Source organism: Amia ocellicauda, chromosome 3 (genome assembly GCF_036373705.1).
Source record: "Amia ocellicauda isolate fAmiCal2 chromosome 3, fAmiCal2.hap1, whole genome shotgun sequence".
Lineage (NCBI taxonomy): Eukaryota > Metazoa > Chordata > Actinopteri > Amiiformes > Amiidae > Amia > Amia ocellicauda.
Window position 1 is genome coordinate 47,358,563 of NC_089852.1, and position 15,098 is coordinate 47,373,660.

At 39.9% G+C, this 15,098-nt stretch overlaps 1 protein-coding gene across 1 annotated transcript in view; it reads left to right on the plus strand.

Annotated features, from left to right (window-relative positions):
- The window catches only part of nbeaa (neurobeachin a), a 320,946-nt gene that overhangs the window by 109,946 nt on the left and 195,902 nt on the right, over positions 1 to 15,098 (plus strand). The window contains exons 9-13 of the mRNA XM_066699758.1: positions 3,573 to 3,770; positions 4,528 to 4,661; positions 6,598 to 6,706; positions 7,850 to 8,002; positions 9,924 to 10,092. Coding sequence (XP_066555855.1) covers positions 3,573 to 3,770; positions 4,528 to 4,661; positions 6,598 to 6,706; positions 7,850 to 8,002; positions 9,924 to 10,092 — 763 coding nt within the window. The remainder of the gene's footprint in view (positions 1 to 3,572; positions 3,771 to 4,527; positions 4,662 to 6,597; positions 6,707 to 7,849; positions 8,003 to 9,923; positions 10,093 to 15,098) is intronic.

Below are 15,098 nucleotides of genomic sequence, written 5' to 3' on the forward strand. Positions count from 1 at the left end.
TGGTTTCCTTCACACACTGTTCCATTACACTTGTTATTTGTATGCCTTTCAGGTAGGGGTTGGGGGAGAGAAAAATGATATCTTACTTCTCATACTCTGCTGTAAATTGTTCTGTTGGCTTATCTGAGGATTCTGGGGGCAAAATTAAATTACGGTCGTGTCGTGTTGTGTTACAGTGGGGCTGGACGGCCTGAAATATAGTCGAGGCAGTAAGTAATGTTCGGCGGTGTTCGCACACACGGCTCTTTTAGTGGCAGCTGTTTTCACTCTGTGTGCGGCGGTTTTGTGGGGGTTTTACTCATGTCAGCAATGCTGCTTAAGTGAAGATTGGAGGCTGGAGTCGGGAGAGCAGCCCTGGCCTTTTCACACACAATGCTTTCATCAGTTTGTTGTATATAATAGTGACCTTCACTTCCCCCCCTTCTTGTAAAATAGTTATTGGTATTACACGAACTGACAGGCTGACCTGTTCTCTCCCCACCCCCCCCGTCAGAGTTTTCATTTATTTGGAACGGCTTTATAATAAGTGACAGTTCACGATTTGCTAATGCTGATTAAGGAAAGTAATTTGGAGAAATGTGCAATATGTGATGAAAACACGCTGCCGTCATATGTGTTCATTATGAAGGTGATAGGAGACAGCATGTTGCTTCAAGGGTCTTCGTTTGTTTTTTGTTCCGTCTCAGTTCCCGGCTACTGAGCTGACACCTAAATTGGCTTTAGCAGACTTTTTTTTTTACTGTAATGTTTCAGCCGAGAACGTGCTTTGGTAAGCACATTGTAACTTCAATTAAGGCATCAATTAGGTAAAGACAGCTCCGTTGGTATACTTATTAGCCTATTCATTTATGTGGCTGATGCCTTGATCCAAGGTGACTTCCATTGAAAAGCATATTGGATTGTAAGCCGCTGAAGGAACTGTAAGCAGTTACATAATTGCATGCATTACAGTAGGAAAAGGAACATGGTGCAAAAGTCACTGCAGGAAAAAACTGGTGTCCCTCCAAAACCACTCTGTTGCTGCATTTCTATTCTTATTGAAATTACAGACCCTCATCAAGTTTGCAAAGTTGGAGTTCATGTGCCTGTGTTATTCAGGAAGGTACCATAATAGGCAGCACTGGGGAGTAGTGGTTAGGGCTCTGGACTCATGACTGGAAAGTTGTGGGTTCAAATCCTGGGTGAGGCAGTGCTGTTGTACCCTTGAGCAGGGTGCTTCACTTAGATTGCACCAGTAAAATCCTCAGCTGTATAAATGGGTACAAATGTAAGTTGCGCTGGATAAGAGCGTCAGCTAAATGACTAAAGTAATAATAATAATAATACCATAAACTAGTTTTATGATTCAGTATCCGCCATTCCTTTTGTTGTTACGCGAGGATGTTGTCAGGGCACCAAGGGAAAATGGAGGTACATCAGAATACTAGGGTAGGATCATTTAGATTCTGCATTTTGGTTTTAGTCAGCTGGTAATTTATGGAAAACTCTCACTGGCGTGACGTTGGCATTCTATTTTTCACCGGATAATGAAGCTCGTTATGCCCTGTTCAGAAGCAGATAGCACTTAAGTTGTCTACAGGCCCAGGGATAGATAGAGAATGTGTCGCTCCTGAATGGATAATAGCTTTAAATAGACTGCCTTTTGTGTGTGAACCAGAACACTCCTGTCTGTTACGGTTCATTTTTACCATATATTTGTATAGGTTAGTATAGGCCTGCACCTACCTCAACGTCCACAAGCTGTTTGTGGTCTTATGAAAACATCCTCAATAGCAATGTTAGTATATCATTTTCATTGCACATGGCCTGTTAGCCCTTGATGGAAAGGTTATTACCAAAGTTAGTATTGTTCCTTGAAATAGCGCCGGACTGCAGGCCATAAAGGATGTTATAGCACTACCTTGACAATGATGAAATTCTAATTTAGAGTGGCATATTCCATACAATTGAAAAATGAACCGTCTGTCGTCCACAAAATATGGTTTAATAATGCATTTCCTAGACTTGGATTGAGCTCAGTCCCTCAGGGCTCCATAAATGGCCAACTTCCTACAACTTAAATAATTGGCTGAATGTAGGACCTTTTTCCCAAAGGCTGGGAGATCTGGAAAAGTTCCTCTTCCCACGGCATGTGTGCTTTTGACTGGGCCACCGCAGGAAGGGGAAGTCCAGATTGGATGTTCCAGACGGTTTGTATATTGGCTTCACCAAGACATGGAGGAAACTGTCAAAGTCACAGTGCTGAGTTCAAGGTGTCGGCCACTGCAGTTGCAAGCTGTTCTCTGTCTCTGATGTATTTTTCTACAGGTGACAGTTTAAAGCTCAAAAACAATGTGGATTTACTTGCAACACTGCATTTTAATGTTGTGTGAATTTACTGATATATACCATGGGGCCTATTGCGGTATAGTAGAGAAATGGCACCTTTTTGTGATATTGTCATGGTTTTGCCAGGGTGTGATTTAGCTCTGCTTGGAAGGTGTGGAGTCTGCTGAAACTTGGGAATAATAAATCCTTCCCTCAGAATCTGAACCTTTCTAGTTTCCTATGCATCGCTGAACATGCTTTAGAGTATCTAAGATGTCTTGCACTCCAGAAGTTTCAAAGCTTCTCCACTGAAGACATTTTCAAACTAACTGCACTGAGACAGGTTCATTTCCTTCTTTTCCTGATGTTAAAAATCATTCACTGTGAATCATTGCTGTGGAAAGTGTTCCTGATGTTAATTATTTATTGTTACCTTTGACATTGTATGACTGATTTACTTATTAACATTATTTTTGATTAACCTTTTTTTTTTTCCCCTTCGGGTTGAATGATATGAAATATGGTCAATATATTAACCATGGTAAAAAAACATGTTCAAACCCAGAATAAAATTAACTCTTAGGTTTACCCAGTTCATGAATTCTTGGTATAGCTATTAGCTGCTATATTTTATGTGTCAGTTGGGATATTTGTCTGGAAAACTGTCTTGGTCAATTTCCTAAAGCTAACATTATATAATAATGGTTACATGCTTTCCCAGAATTTCTAGTTTTGGACTTCCCAGGCAATAGAGACGTCCTTGCTTAACATGAGAGAAAAACCAAGTATGATGTTAAAAGACATGTCAGCTGTTTGTGTGTGTGTTGGTTATAATGAGGGACTGCTTAATAGCTGCTCGCCGTAGCCTGCGTGCCCACAGGACTTAGCGGGGTGATGCCAAGGCAATGATGAATGCAGCAATGCAAATGCAGAGAGACTTTGCAGGAATTCCCTTGGCAGTAATGTAACTTCATGAAGAATAGTTTTGAAGGTCTTGAATACCTGCGTTGCCTTTTCTCATCAGCGCATTGTGTGTGTACCGGGCTCTAATTGGTACAGGACTGGGCACTGTTTTATTTGAGCTGTAGTATCACAATCCCATATGCTTCTGGAATCTGAATAAACCAGCTCCGGTTCTGAAGAGACGCTCTGCCTAATATCTTGGCTGTGCTGTGTGTGTCTAATTAACTGCCTAAAACCTATATTTTCACTTCACTCTTATTCACTGTGATGGATGTGTCCTGCCCCCTGTCCTTGTATTGCAGAGCACATTTAAATTCAAATCGGAGAGTGACATTCACCTGGCGGAGCACCACAAACAGGTCCTGTATGACGGGAAGCTGGCCAGCAGCATCGCCTTCACCTACAACGCCAAGGCCACGGACGCACAGCTCTGCCTGGAGTCCTCCCCCAAGGAAAACCCCTCGATTTTCGTCCACTCCCCACATGCGCTGATGCTGCAGGTTTGCATTGCTTGATTGTTGTCCGGTTGACCCGAAACATCTGTCCTTTTAGCTATTCCACAGATATTTTATTCTAAAGATTATGTATGTTTTGATGAACAGCCTTTCCACAGTTTGGTCTTCAATTATAAATAATTCAGACGTAAGACTTACTCACATCGTTTTTTTTTTGTTTTGTTTTGTTCATAATCATTCAACTACATAGAAACTACACTACACCAAGAGTACACACCCTATATCTAAAAAATAAAACATTTTTCTTTCTTTCTTTTTTCTTCCCTCCCTTTGAGGCTCGCAATTCTGTTTGTGAAAGATGGAAGCTGAAAGTTGATTGTGGACAACTAAAATAAGTGTGACCAATATGTAGACCAAGATTATGATATTATTTTATGTATTCTGTCCAGGTCATATTTGTTAATGACTTCTGATGTGTATTCTGTCTTATTCTGTTGTGCTTTCTGCTTGAATAGACTGTTAGTTGCATTGCATAGTATTCTACTAGAGAAAAACAAATTTCTCAGTTAGTTTATATATATATATATATATATATATATATATATATATATATGTGTGTGTGTGTGTGTGTGTGCGTGTTTTGTTATATATATATTTGTATTCTCCTGTGTATTAGTTCAGGTTGTGGCATTTCAGTTACACCTCAGCAAATTATGCCATGACTGACAGTCCTCATGCGTGTGTTTCTTGCCATAACTGAGATGTCAGCATTCGTGTTAAATATAATTTCCTTTGCTTACAGGATGTGAAAGCTATAGTGACTCACTCAATCCACAGTGCGATCCATTCAATTGGGGGGATTCAGGTTCTCTTCCCATTGTTTGCTCAGCTGGACTATCGTCAACAGAACGACAGTCAAGTAGAAACCACTGTATGGTAAGTAGAAGGGCCTCTTTGTTGACATGAGCAGAGCTCGACACCGACGTTGCCAAATCCAATTTGGTACCGTTTTGTCCGGATGTAATTATTTCAGAAGCCACTCCTCTGAAGGTCACGTTGTCACATCCGAATCTTCAAACATGCAGCGAATCTAATAAGAGTTGGGCCGTCTGCGCTGAATTGGGCTATAACTCAATCAATCGGTAGCGCATCCCAGTTTCCCTTGAGCTTAGGGGAATAAATATGCTCAGTCTTCACTTTATTGGTCGGAAAACCGAGTTTGCACAGCTAACAATCTTCTTGTTCTTGCCCTGGTTCCTGTGTGGAAGTTTCAGCTTTGTGTTATAGACGTAAGCAACTGTACAAAGCTACCGAACTACATTTATCAGGGGGTGTTCTAGTATGTGATGATTATCAGAAAGCTGCAATAGCGAAGAAACTCTTTAAGGGTCATTTGCATTTCGTCTTTTTTTTAGCACTGTTCTCCACAATGCATATACCACATAAGACAAAGAATTATGTTCTGAGAAAACAAAACCTAATTTTTCAAAATAAACCTCATATTATGAACATCAATAATCTGTGGCACCCATCTGATAAAAATAAAATAAAATAAAAAGTTACGCCGATTTTAGGCCATAGCTGGCACTTTTCTTTAGCCTATATACATGAATAATGAGCAGCTCAGTGTGGAAGTGCTCTGCAGAAGAATGATTGTCCTTGTGTAGCGTGTCAGTCCTGGAAGTTGGCCTTCTGGGGGTTGTGGTTTAAAGCTGATTAAGAAGCACAAGGGAGCAGGTTTACACTCAGTCAGGGCAGTGTGATAATGCAGTTTTCAGCTTTGCATTAATTGTGAAAGAAATCAGCTGACCTCAAAAGCATGTTTACTGATAATTGCTTTTTTTGTTGGGGGGGGTGTTTGTGTTTCACAGTGTTGGTAAGGAGGAGATTTTTTTTTTTTCTCACAACTTGAATTAAAGAAGGTAGCCATTGTTATATTCGGTCTCATTGTTGTGCAGTGTAGTGTATAATGAGGAATTTTGAAAACGTATTCTGCTTGTTTAGCAGCCTAGTAAGTAATTTTGCCTGCAATCATTTATTTTCTTAACCTTGTATTGGCATTGTCCTCTTTCTCTGAATTACATTAGAACTGCATACTTGTGTGTCATAAACCAAAATAATCATTCCTGGAGAATAATCTACTTTGCCTTTTCACAAATTGATTGCAAGTCTTCTAAATGGTTTACCGTTACATTTTAGCTCTGCTGCCGTGCCTCGCTTGAGTTGAGATGAGACTAATTTTCATTTTTCATGAATACTTCACCCTTTTAGAAGTGGATGGTTTTTTATAACTAAAGCTAGGCACACCTATTACCTGAGGTTATGTTTCCCGGTCATTCAGATGAGATATTTAATACTTTGGGCCTTAATTTGAAAATATTTATGTATACAGTTTACTCACAAAATATAGAGCGTCTCTATCTGTTTTAAAAACTTGCATTTAATGCCCTGTTCTCTATCATCCACGACGGGTGATGGCAACACTGGATGATGGTCAAAAGTAACTAAATTAAAATGCACTATATAAAGAAGTGTGTATAGTTACCCAGATACACAAAATACAAACATTAAAGTAAAACAATATATAAGTTAATGTATAATATGTTATTTACTGTGTTGTTGTTGTCTAAGTAGTTCACATAATTAACGCCCCATAAATAAACTGTGTTTCCAAAATCCAAAATGACACCAGTATTTGCTTTTATACTGGGTGCTTTGATAGTTGTCTGCTCAGGAGCACTGTCACTTTTGTGTGACTTCTTTCAGTTCAGTTCTTACAATTAACCAGAAGATTTCACGTAAATGTACGGCCCATTACCCTCTCTTTCTCATGTTGTGGTTTCTCAGTGATGTGGCCATCTTTGTTTTGCAGTGCCACACTCCTGGCTTTCTTGGTGGAACTGTTGAAGAGCTCAGTCGCTATGCAAGAGCAAATGCTTGGAGGCAAGGGCTTCCTGGTGATTGGATACCTGCTGGAGAAGGTAGGCTAGCATGGCATGACACTTGAAACCTAAGCTTGTTCTTCATCCCCAGAACATAGCTGTGTTTACATCAGCACTTCAGGCAATTCCTGGTCTTTGACAAGGCTACCTAAGACCCGGTGGTTTGTTTGATAAATTCCTGTTTATTCCTTTCCAATCCGTCATTTTCAATCTTATTTGACCTTCTCTATATATCATCCTGATAGCCGCACCGCTTACTTCCTGCAGTGATTGTGCAAATCCAAAGAAAGCATACGAGCAAAATAAACAAGTACAATTAAAATCAGATCTGCTGGCAGCGAATGCCCTCCATCCTCCCATCCTCCCCACCCTCACAAAAATCAGATGCTTTGTAGGATATTATAAAAGACATTCCATGCATACCAACCGGAACACAGCAAGTTTGCGTGTGTTTCACATTAAAACAGATCATAGTGTCTGGCAGGACAAGCTTGGGGTGGATTTTAAAGCCTGCTCTGCCTTATATCAAGTGGCAGCATCTCCTGCTCTTTATCCCTAATCAGACAAATCATGGAATCGTGAGCACAGCTACCCTGCTGAGATCGAAACGGACGACTTCCTTTCATCATTTTTGTCCTCAGTATAGGTGTTTGTGAACATGCCTTTGGGCTCAGAAAGGAAGTTTGTCTATATTTGTCTAATCTTCAAACTGGAATGGTGGCACGTATTGTCCCAGTTCGTTCACTTGCCCATGTGCACTTGATTTTGAAAATAAACATATTTTGTTATGGTGGTTGAGAGTCATTCATTTACCTGGCTGTAAGTAATGGATGGACTCAGATTGTACCTGATAGTTGCCAATTGTGTGATATTTCACATCCTGCCAGACAGAATGGATCCTGATAGGTAGCCATCTGTTTAAGCTCCTGTTTTCTGAAAAACCTTGGCAAGCAGAGTGCTCTGAAAATACAAAACCAAACAACTTGGAAAACCAAACTCCGACCTCAAATGTTTACAAAGTCAAATGCAGCAGAAACAGGACCAAGCTTTCCATAACCCAGAATAAACACCAGGCAAGGACCTGTGTTCAGTGTTAATCTCTCTCTCTCTCGCTCTCGCTCTCGCTCTCGCTCTCTCCACCATGTTATGACAATGCTTTTATTTTGTGTTCTCACTGTCCAGTCATCAAGAGTTCACATCACTAGGGCTGTGCTGGAGCAGTTCCTGTCTTTCGCCAAGTACCTGGATGGATTGACTCACGGTGCGCCGTTATTAAAGCAACTGTGCGACCACATCCTGTTCAACGCCGCCATCTGGATTCACACTCCGGCGAAGGTGAGTGCCATGAATTATGCAGCCCGGGCACTGCTGTGATACTACTGCATCCTTCTGCCATGCCACTGAAAAGAAGCAACTCGGATCGGGGGGCAGAGTTACCTTCCTTTGTGACTGTTCCCAAAGGTGATAGGTCGGCATTGCAATCAATGGCTGTTTTTTTTTTCCGACCGCAAAATTGAGCTGCAGTGCATGATGGAGAAAACGTATATAAAATATCATACTTCTATTTTATTATCATTCTTTTTATTACCTTGCTTTTCCTTCCTCTGAAATACAATTTAATGTGCTGTACTGAAGATTGAAAAGACAACTGTTAATAAAGCCCTTGTGGGATATATTTATACGACTTGTTAAATTTAAGTTGCAGATACAAGTAATTCATTAAAATTAGTAACCAATCCTTTCAATGGTTAGAACCAACAATACAAATTCAAGTAAAATTTGAATAAAAATTAAACAAATCTCAGTCCTTTATACTAATATATAGTGCAATTTTGTGGTCTCTAGACATTGTTAATACATTAGTGGAGCAGTAGATGTCTTATTGTCATTCTTAATGTGGAGAACTTGAGATGTTTCGGAAATACTAAAATAGTGAAATTCCCTAAGCTGAAAATAACCTGTGAAATCGGTATAATTTATATATATATAGATATCGAAGGAAGTGGAATTGTATAGTATATAATATACGTGGCACTTTATAATTAAATAAACAAGCAAATAAGTAAATAAACATCATCCCAGTACGATTTAATTTTGTCTTGGAAATATTAAAAGCAATTCATCTGTGGCTTCTGACATATTCTAGCTTGCTTTTCCTCTTGGGAAGTCTTTGGGGGGAATGAGTTTGGAGCTGGTTTCTGGCACTCAGCTGAAGTGGAGCAGAGAGAGAAGAGATTTAATGAACTGGGTAACGGTGCTTAAATAACTGCATTTTGAATGGGGACTTCATGCCTGGACTCTATGCTTAACTTCATCTCAACTTCTCCCATAGGGCCGACCCGACTCGCTGAGGTCAAGCTATTTCCCTCCAGTAATCAAAAATTTCCATCTCAAATGAAATCTTGAAGAAAAGCATAAGCCCATCTTTTTTAATGCTTTTTTTATGTGAAAGATGATGTTATGACAGGTGGTATTTCATCCTTCTGTGCTGCCCTGCACTTTACAATTGAAAAGACTGAAATCTGGATTAAAAACAATAATACTTTGCCCCAGTTAACATTTATCGTAGGGAATGCTTGCCAAAGATTAACATTATTATTATTATTATTATTATTATTATTATTATTATTATTATTATTATTATTTATTTCCCAATCCTTACTTTCAGTGCGACAGGACGCATTTAATTATACATATTGAAAAACATTGTCTACCTGGAAATATAAACTGTAAGGATTAAAGAAAAAAAAAAAAAGTTAATTAAAATGGGCATAATTAAACTGCACTGCAAAATGTTTGTTAAACCTCTTTCTAATGATCAAGGACGTTTAATCCATGTAAAACAGTTCTGCTGGCTGTATTTCGGTCTACCAGGGAAAGTTAGAAACTACCTGCTGAGGGGGTCAGGTATTCTTGGCAGTGCTACACATCACACCTGCTGGAAGGGGTATCTAATAATTATCAGCTGCGACTCTTTCATCTGGAGAACATATTTACATGGACAGCGTCCTACCAATGAAAATGTATGATGGGGAAGGAACAAAATATATACATACGCTGAGCTTTTCAGTGAAGTATGGCTGTGTCTAATTCCATCCAAAAATCTAGAACTTCCCATTCTAATACAGCAGCTACAGCCTGTGGAGCTGAAATAGATATGGGTTCCTAAAAGGACAGAAGAACTGAAAGAAGAACTTCATAGTAAGAAGCTACCAGATTAAGTCTCTTGCTGATCTCTCTGGGTTTGGTTCTCCAGGTGCAGCTGTCTTTGTACACCTACTTGTCGGCGGAGTTCATTGGCACTGCCACCATCTACAGCACTATCCGCCGAGTGGGTACAGTGCTGCAGCTGATGCACACCCTGAAGTACTACTACTGGGCTATCAATCCTGTGGACAGCAGCGGGATAACGCCCAAAGGACTGGGTAAGTCACAACAGAAGGAGGCCATTGTGCCCAACGTGCCTGTATCTCATTGGTCGGGCTCTGTTTACATGCTGCTCAAATGTTGAGACTGTAGAGGTTGTCGTGGTGGCAGTGGTGCATCGTGGACTACAGTTTTAAGTTTGGGTTAAAATTAAAGTAATTGGAAATGTCCTGTAGATTTTTTTTTTTTTTTTTTTTTTTTTTAATTCAAACATAAACCAGACCTATTTAAAACTGTGACCAGCCATAACAGTACCTCAATTGCCATGACTTATCTACCAGCACATAAACACAGATGATGTTTTCCCCCAGGAGTGTGGTGAAGGAGGGTTTGTTTTGGTTTTTGTGGTTGCTTTTTTTTTGCTTCCGTCACAGCATTAAAGTCAGAAAGAATTTGTTCGATTTGAAAGCGTGTCATTGGGAATATGTGTCGGTTCTGTACTTCCTATCTGAATTGTCCTAGAACCATGGGCAGCACTTGTCACGGGAGAGGACAGATGCCTTGATTGCTGCTGACAGGGTAGCAGACTAGTCATATCATTAGTGCCACTTCTCAGGAGGTGGACCGTGATTTTATTCTGTTTTGAATAAGAAGAAAAATGACTGGCAGTCGCGTGCAGCGTAGCAACAGTACATCAAAAAGCCAGGAGTGTTGGAAGTGAAGATATCCTTGCACTGCTGTTGTTTTCGATCTCCTTTTTTTGGTTAAAGGAATGACTCCGTGTGATTGTTTTAGACAATGCCTAAGCTTTGTGGTTCTATTTTTATTCCTGTCCGTTTACAACATGTTTTTTACGGATTGCAGGAGGTTTATTGTTTGTGCAGAATCTGTTGGCGTCAGAAGTAGGTGTGTTTTCTGTGTTGCTCAGAGGGCAATGCTTGGGCACCTGGTTTGTGTTCATATCAATCCCTCGGCTTTGAATTTGTCCTTGAGTTTTTTTTTTTTCCCAAAGTATTGGCAGTTTCTGCCTGCAGTCCTGCTGTCCTTTGTAAATCAGAACACAGATATATTAGTACTAGACTGTATTATGACAAGTGCATTTTCCAATATGTAATAAACTCCTTCAGCAGTGTTCGTGATTGTATTTGTTAGCCACCGCAAGACGGTCTCTGAAGCAAATTGAACTATTTTAACGACGATCAAAAAAACACAAAAAGCTAAATATAATTAAGTGCAAATCAATTTCCTCCAGTTTTTCTTTTCCCCACTCACACATTTTATTCCTTTCATGCCATCTTAGTCCCTGTGCTTCCTGCTAACTTTGGTCTTAGATTTTGGATTTGCACTTAATCATACACACACATATATATGTATATTTGTATTAGTGAGCAGTACATCCATCACGGGGAGTGGCAGGGCCTGATTTTACACACTACCGCTCCCCGGCAGCCGGCCTGAGCTGTCACTTAGCTTTAGCTGCGTGTGATCGATGGCTGAGACCAGTCTTTGAAGCAGTGATGTGAGAAAGCAGGGCTGCGGAGAGTATCTTTACTGGCTTTGGGAGTGACATTAAAACAAAGCCAATCAGGTGTGCTGACACAGTAACTGCGCAGACTTTTTCTGTATCTGAGCACGGAGCGCCATGGATCTTATTCACAGCGCAGCGAAAACAATTTGCACCTTCCTTTTTAAAGTAATGAGACTTTAATTAAATAACTCCACTGAAGCCGCTTTCTTTTTATCGACTTCATACAGGCCTGATGATTTCTTGTGAGGAAAAACAGAATGCCAACATTGATAGTTTTTACCATAAAACATCACAAAAACCTGATTTACATTAAATATGTTAGTTTTTTTCAGAGAGTGATTGATGTGTGAATTTATAGCAAGAACAAACAATCTGTTAACAAAGTTTATTCAAGTTGCCTCTTGTATCACATATTCTCCTGTTTACATGCAGAATAAGCCCCAACGTTTCTAATTCATGATTGAGACGTGTTTGCTGACTGTGACTTTTCAGAAATATTTACCATCAATCATTGAAATACAATTAAGTTTCCGATATATCCCAGTTTCATCCAATTTGTTGTAAGATCACTTTTAATAGTCAGATCACCCTGCTCGAGTATCATTTTATTATTCGAAATACATTCACACTAAGATTGTTTGACCTGTATATTAGGAAGGTATCAGCAAGCAGTTGTTGTTGGCTTCACATCTGAAATGCTTTATGTATTTTCCCTCCCTCATTATAGATCTATAGTTTCACCCAATTACAGTGAGGGAAAAATGTATTTGATCCCCTGCTGATTTTGTACGTTTGCCCACTGACAAAGAAATTATCAGTCTATAATTTTAATGGTAGGTGTATTTTAACAGTGAGAGACAGAATAACAACAAAAAAATCCAGAAAAACGCATTTCAAAAAAGTTATACATTGATTTGCATGTTAATGAGGGAAATAAGTATTTGACCCCTTCGACTTAGTACTTGGTGGCAAAACCCTTGTTGGCAATCACAGAGGTCAGACGTTTCTTGTAGTTGGCCACCAGGTTTGCACACATCTCAGGAGGGATTTTGTCCCACTCCTCTTTGCAGATCCTCTCCAAGTCATTAAGGTTTCGAGGCTGACGTTTGGCAACTTGAACCTTCAGCTCCCTCCACAGATTTTCTATGGGATTAAGGTCTGGAGACTGGCTAGGCCACTCCAGGACCTTAATGTGCTTCTTCTTGAGTCACTCCTTTGTTGCCTTGGCTGTGTGTTTTGGGTCATTGTCATGCTGGAATTCCCATCCAAGACCCATTTTCAATGCCCTGGCTGAGGGAAGGAGGTTCTCACCCAAGATTTGACGGTACATGGCCCCGTCCATCGTCCCTTTGATGCGGTGCAGTTGTCCTGTCCCCTTAGCAGAAAAACACCACCAAAGCATAATGTTTCCACCTCCATGTTTGACGGTGGGGATGGTGTTCTTGGGGTCATTCCTCCTCCTCCAAACACGGCGAGTTGAGTTGATGCCAAAGAGCTCGATTTTGGTCTCATATGACCACAACACTTTCACCCAGTTCTCCTCTGAATCATTCAGATGTTCATTGGCAAACTTCAGACGGGCCTGTACATGTGCTTTCTTGAGCAGGGGGACCTTGCGGCGCTGCAGGATTTCAGTCCTTCACGGCGTAGTGTGTTACCAGTTGTTTTCTTGGTGATTATGGTCCCAGCTGCCTTGAGATCATTAAGAAGATCATCAAGAAGATCCTCCCGTGTAGTTCTGGGCTGATTCCTCACCGTTCTCATGATCATTGAAACTCCACGAGGTGAGATCTTGCATGGAGCCCCAGACCGAGGGAGACTGACAGTTATTTTGTGTTTCTTCCAACTGTTGTCACCTTCTCACCAAGCTGCTTGGCGATGGTCTTGTAGCCCATTCCAGCCTTGTGTAGGTCTACAATCTTGTCCCTGACATCCTTGGACAGCTCTTTGGTCTTGGCCATGGTGGAGAGTTTGGAATCTGATTGATTGATTGCTTCTGTGGACAGGTGTCTTTTGTACATGTAAAGAGCTGAGATTAGGAGCACTCCCTTTAAGAGAGTGCTCCTAATCTCAGCTCGTTACCTGTATAAAAGACACCTGGGAGACAGAAATCTTGCTGATTGATAGGGGATCAAATACTTATTTCCCTCATTAACATGCAAATCAATGTATAACTTTTTTGAAATGCGTTTGTCTGGATTTTGTTGTTGTTATTCTGTCTCTCACTGTTAAAATACACCTACCATTAAAATTATAGACTGATCATTTCTTTGTCAGTGTGCAAACGTACAAAATCAGCAGGGGATCAAATACTTTTTTCCCCCACTGTAGGCAGGCAGTGCTGTGAATTTTAATGGATGTATTACTATGAGCTTTCTGAGCTACTGTACGATGGACCCCATTCACTTTGGCTAAAGAGACATCCACCTCACAGAGCCTCACTTTCAAACGGTGATGTCCCGAAACAGAGAGTAGTTAGTCAAATGCTGTAGAAATTCACAAGTATACAGATTTCCATATAAGACCCAGCACAGAGGCAAAAAGATGTTAGCAAGTGGGGGTTTCATTCTGTCCTCAACATCGTACAAAACATGTCTGGGATCTAACTGATGTTTCTGAAGGCTCTTTAGGTTTCTGTAGACTCAGCACTGTTGTCAGAGTGGCAGAAGCTTGGTGAAGTAAGGCCTACACATAAGAGATGCTTCTGTCTGCTGTTGGACAAGCAGCCAGTTCATATAGTAATTTACTAAAGCTGCATGTCAGATTGTCAGCTCTGCCACGAATAACATGATGATGGATTATGCAGCATATCTGAGGAATTTAATTCAGTTAGGGGGAATTGTGGAGGAAAGAAAAAAATGCTGCTGTGAAATGGAGTTGAGATTTTTATATACTCATGAGTTTTAGCAGGGCAATCAAAGCACTTAAACAGCAATTTTTCTATTTCCGTTCTGTTATATATAATATAATATAATATAATATATATATATATATATATAATACATATAATAAATCTTCTTTTCTATGACCTACCGCCACACGCTTTTCTTTTTTATGTCCTTAAATACTCTTCAATTTACTTTCTTTTAGTGGTGGTTGTGGAACACATTTGTTTCTTTGTCTTTTTTTTTTTAATGAATCACATTTAATGTTATTTTCAGCTAGCTGTCAGATTAATTTTAAAGGGATCTGTCATATTTTGACTCATCCATCTTCTTAAAATGTAATCATAGTGATAAATCCCCCCCAAAAAAAAGGTCTTTCATCAAACTATTTCATTATTGCTTACATAAATAATGAATGACTATTTTTTTGGCACTGACTAATATGTGTGCTTATCTTTAGAGAAGCACAGTTTTATGTAATATCTTCAGTGTCACGTGGTAACATAAGGTGCAGTGTGCTGGCTATTTTGAGTTGTGAAAATTAATGCTCTCAGGAGAAGAAGCCTAGGTCATTGGCCTTAAACAATTTATAGCAGACATGCTCTTTTGACAGCGCTCCGCAGACGCATTAAACTATTTTAAAGCTTTTGGT